The sequence below is a fragment of the Stegastes partitus genome, unplaced genomic scaffold (genome assembly GCF_000690725.1).
Source record: "Stegastes partitus isolate 25-593 unplaced genomic scaffold, Stegastes_partitus-1.0.2 Scaffold1668, whole genome shotgun sequence".
NCBI classification, from domain to species: domain Eukaryota; kingdom Metazoa; phylum Chordata; class Actinopteri; family Pomacentridae; genus Stegastes; species Stegastes partitus.
In genome coordinates, this window is record NW_007579399.1 from 137717 (window position 1) to 142971 (window position 5255).

Consider the following 5255-nt stretch of genomic DNA (forward strand, 5'->3'; position numbering starts at 1 on the left):
ACAGTAATGTGTGTAAGTTTGTATGTGTGTTTGTAAACAAGACAATGCTAGCTGCTAACAAGATGTTAGCTGCAAACATTAGCCTCAATGAGATGATGCTAGCTACTCCGTTAGTCTAAACGTTTTCATGTTAGCTGCGACATTAACCTAAACAACATACTGTTAGCCTCTGCATTACCTCAAACAAGATCATCTTAGCTGGGATGTAGCCTGTGCAAGCTAACTTTAGCTTCTATATTAGCCTAGACAAGATGTTAACTGAAACCATTGGCCTCAATGAGATGAAGCTAGCTACTCCATTAGCCTAAACATTTTCATGTTAGCTGCTACATTAGCCTCAACAAGATGATGCTAGCTACTCCGTTGGCCTAAAAATGTTCATGTTGGCTGCTAAATTAGCCTAGACAAGATGATGCTAGCTAATCTGTTGGCCTAGACATGTTAATATTAGCGGCTACATTAGCCTCAACAAGATGACGCTAACTAATCTGTTGGCCTAGACATGTTAATGTTAGCTGCTGCATTAGCCTAGACAAAATGATGCTAGCTAATCTGTTAGTTTAAACATGTTCATGTTAGCTGCTACATTAGCCTAGACAAGATGATTCTAGCTAATCTGTTAGCTTAAACATGTTTATGTTAGCTGCTACATTAGCCTAAACCAGACCTCGGCTCTTTGTTGTTTCCTGACTCAAATGTGAGGGTTTCTTGTTTTCCTTCATGTGACATTAACTTAAACTGAACATTTCTGACTGTTGAACTGGAATAGACGTTAATTTCTAACAACACATCTGGAACGTCTGCATCAGAGCATCTGGACTCTGTCACGTTTAAAGCTCTTGTTAGCGCCTGTTGAGGAGCACTTTGTCGCTGTTGTTGGTTTCTGATGGGCTTTAATCGTATCGGTTCGGCCTTGAGCCTCATGAGGAGCGACTGTTTGCTGCAACAAGGACCTCTTACATGGAAGAAGCCTGCAGGAGTCCAGAGCGAAGCCCGATGCTGGTCGCACAGCAGCATGTGTTCTGTAGATTGAACCTGTGATGTGGTGGCAGCCGAGTCACATTAGCTTCTGTCTGTGTGAGCGAAGGAACCTGCTAGCTGTTAGCTGCTAGCTGTTAGCTGCTAACTGTTAGCTGCTAGCTGTTAGCTGCTAGCTGTTAGCTGCTAGTTCCAGGAACACTCCCTGTTCTCTGACAGGTGAGCTGTCAGGAAACACGGACTGAACCTGGATCTTTGATTAAATATACAAAAGTGGTGAACATCACGTCCTCAGTGTAGGCGTGTTGTCCTCCAGCTGGTGTCACGTCTCTCTTTATTGCAAATGAATCCTACGGTTTCCTCTGAAGCTCACTGTTTGCAGCGTTACGTCTCCTTTGCTGGATTCCTGCAGAAGTCAAACCCGAGCATGTAGGAATGGTGTTTGACTGGATCGGTACGTTCATACAGTCACAGACAGTCACACTGATTCATCCCAGTGTTCCCGTCACTCACCGTTCACAGATGTGATGAAAGTGAAAACATGCTGTTAAAACGTTTTAAAAAATTTCTCAAGCCACGACATTTTCAAGAAAATACTTTTATATTTAACCGTCTGAAGCCAAAACTGTTTGAAAGGAGTTCTATCTTTAAAAAGTTCCCCGTTCATCAGAACCACAGACTTTAGAAACACGTCACCCTGAAGTCCAGTTCTGTCAGAAGATGGACTGAATCCGAACTTTTAATTGTGATAATTCATCGAAAATTTAAAAAAAAGAACAGATCCTGTAAAAAGCTCATAATGCTGGAGCCGAGAAGCCTGAACTGAGCCGTGACCAACATCCAGGAACGAAGTGTTTCAACAAATATTATTATTATTATTATTATTATTATTATTATTATTATTATTATTATGTTTTACTGATGACACCTGTAAGCGCTTGGTAAAATATTGTAAATAGATTATTCCAGTTTTTTTTTTGTTGCAAAATAATAATAAATATTAAAGAAATTTTATTTATTTATTCATTTATTTATTTTTAATGAGCTTCACTAAATGAGTTTTTTCTTCTCTCTGGTCTCCGTGGTTCTGAGTCCTGCTGACTGAAGACGTGTCTGAGTTCTCTCTCCTCCTTCATGTTCTGGTTCTGGTTCTGGTTAGTGGACCTCAGTGAGCTAAAGCTGTGAACACACCTGTGTGCCCTCCTGGTTACCTGCCGGTGAGATGATGAGGCAGAATCGCGGAGCGGCTCAGAGGAGGAAGTGGCTTCGCGGCGCGCTGCGTTTTAAAGCAGAAGTGAAACGCTGCCCTGCGGTCGGTTCCTTTTTTTGGGTTTCTGAGAAGGAGAAGCTGTGCAACAGGAAGTGAGGCAGTAGGCGGCAGAAGCACACAGGAAGTGAAGTCTGAGTCTAATTCTGAATGAGACAGAAAGCTCATCAGCAAATATTCTGACAGTTCATACGTCTTTGAACACAAATGCCCCGTATGTTCTGGTTCCAGGGTTTCTCTTCTGCCCTCTGAAGCAGGATGTTTTTGGGCTTCATGAGCTCAGCTTGAACCCGGGTCCAGCCTCCTGTGGTGCTGTTGTGTGTCTGCTCGGTGCTGTGTGAGCTCCGGGCCCGTGTTTACCTCCTCAACACACAATAAGGGCCTCGTATCGCCGAGCCGACCTCCACGGCTCCTCTGTCAGGCATTTTGTTTTCTGATCCTTATCTCTGGAAACCTTCCACAGCAGAGACTCGTCTGGGAGACGTTGTCTTCGCGCCGCTCTGATAAAACGTGTCGTCGGTGGCGTGTTCTCGCTAACACGCGTGTTGTCCTGCGGTCATGTGGAGCTCTGAACCTGTCCTCTGTCCCCTACAGCCTCCTCTGATCCAGGCCATCTTCAGTAGAGAGCCAGAGGAGATCCGGATGTTGATACACAAGTCTGAGGACATCAATGCTCTGGTAGGACACACACACACACGCACGCACACACACACACACACACACACACACACACATAAAATGCACATTGAAACTTAAAACCAGTGAAGAAGAAATGACTTCCTGTTTCCGTTTGTTGTCGTGTGGTTCCAGCAGTAGAACCTGCTGCTGTGTCACTCATTCTAAAGATTTCTATATTTTAACCTGTAGCTAGCGTCTGACTTTGTGAATGAAGCTCTTCAGGTTTAAACTTGATCACAGTCTTGTTCTGATGAACAGTCGACGCGTGTTTATGATCTGAAAACTAATGTGTCTTCACATATTCAGCTTCTGACGTGAACGAGTGTCCAGTGAGAACCGACAGAAGGAAAAATAAGAGTTAAAAAAAACAGTAATTACCATGAAACGAAATAAAAACTAACAATAAATAAATAAAGAAATAAATATATGAATAAACAAAATGACTGTAAGTCAGTAAAGAGCATTTAAATAAAATCTAATATTTTGAAATAAATCAATAAAAAAAATACAAATGAATAAAAAGTGAAGAAACAGGACTTAAATGTATAAAATGAAATGAAATGAAATGAAAAATACTTTATTCATCCCAGAAGGGAAATTCAATTAAAATTCAATATTAAATTATATTATTATTATTATATTATTATATTAAATATTAAATTCAATAAAAATAACAGCTATGAAAGAAAATATAAACAATAAATTCAAATAAAATGAAAGAAAATAGGATAAAAAAATATAAAAAAATATAAAAAAATAATAATAAAGATACACGAATAAATAAAATAAAAACAGCAAATACATTTCTACTGAATAAAGATTAATAATAAATAAAGAGTAAAAATACTCAAATAAAATAAAAATTAATAGTTAATTACTAAAAGATACAATAAAGGAAGAAGAGAGAAGAAAACGTAAATATAATAAAATAACAGAAACGACAAAGTGCTAATAAATTAAAAAAACATTTCAAAATAAAACATTTAAGCATGAATAAAATTTGAAAAATAAAACACGAGAAATTGATTCCATTAGAATTAAGCATCATTTCAAATCTACCTTTTAACATCCATCAGTAGATCTGTGACCTGCAGAACTGATGCCTGAGAGTCAAACTCAGAATCGTTTGAGTCAGAATCTGCTTTTAGGGAAACTGAAGCTGCAGCTCAACCCCCACTTCCTGCTGCAGGTCAGTGGAGCCAAAGTTCAGCGTTTTCTTCCGTCTCATGCTGGAGACGCGCAACATGTGTCCAGCAGGAAGTGGGCGGGGCTTCAGCGTCACGTGACGGAGGAGGTCGCTGGTACCGCGGTCCTCTGAGTGACCAGATGATCTCCACGTCGGTCGCTGTGACGGTGGCGGCGGGTCGGGAGAGTCTGGATGTAAACAGAAGTTTGGTTTGTTTACAGGCTGCTTTAAACGTCTGTTAATGAGCTGCAGCTTCAATCTGAAACCAGAGAAACCGAACCAGAGCTCATCGGGCTGAACGCAGCACCGAATGGACCTACTGGGCTCAGAACCAGAGGTCAGAGGTTCGGTCTAGAGGGGTTTACAACATTACTTTAGTCATAGTCAGAGATACTGGAAGCAACCAGAAGAAGACACAGTCTAGCACAGGAAGACATAAAATAACCACAAAAGAGTTTTAAAAACTACAAAAAAAGGAGCAAAAACATTGAAGAAATTCACCAAATAACAACAAAGAGACACAAAACAACCACAACAAGACACAACGAGGAGCAGAAGAACACAAAAGAACCAGAAAAACATGCAAAGAACGACAAAGAGGAGCAAAAAGAATCAAGAAAATACACAAAGCAAGAACAAATAACCACAAAAAGACGCAAAACCACCAGAAAATGACAAAAAACAGCCATTAAGAGAATCAACAGAACCACAGAAAGACCACAAACAAACAAACACGTGGATGCAAAACAACATCAGAGAAAACACACACAGACACTGAAACAGCCACACAGAGCCTCCAGCAGCAGCATGATGATGATGATGATGATGATGATGATGATGATGATGATGATGATGATGATGATGATGATGATGATGATGGTGATGATGGTGATGATGGTGATGATGATGATGATGATGATGATGATGATGGTGATGATGTTTGTGTGTTCAGGACTCAGAGAAGAGAACTCCGCTGCATGCAGCCGCCTTCCTGGGAGATGCTGAGATCACGGAGCTCCTCATCCTCTCCGGTAAAACCCGCGTCCACTCTCCTCTGGTTCTGTGTCTCTAGTGTGGAGATCAAATCCTGTCATGTTTCAACTCTGCAGGAGCTCGAGTCAACGCCAAAGACAACATGTGGCTCAC

At 40.7% G+C, this 5255-nt stretch overlaps 1 protein-coding gene across 2 annotated transcripts in view; it reads left to right on the forward strand.

The window, feature by feature from the left end:
- ankrd44 (ankyrin repeat domain 44) overlaps positions 1 to 5255 on the forward strand; it is a 30499-nt gene that overhangs the window by 5114 nt on the left and 20130 nt on the right. For both annotated transcript variants that reach the window (XM_008301392.1, XM_008301393.1), the window contains exons 2-4: positions 2840 to 2923; positions 5062 to 5140; positions 5219 to 5255. The exon at positions 5219 to 5255 is cut by the window's right edge and continues 11 nt beyond it. In XM_008301392.1, the coding sequence (XP_008299614.1) occupies positions 2840 to 2923; positions 5062 to 5140; positions 5219 to 5255 (200 nt within the window). The remainder of the gene's footprint in view (positions 1 to 2839; positions 2924 to 5061; positions 5141 to 5218) is intronic.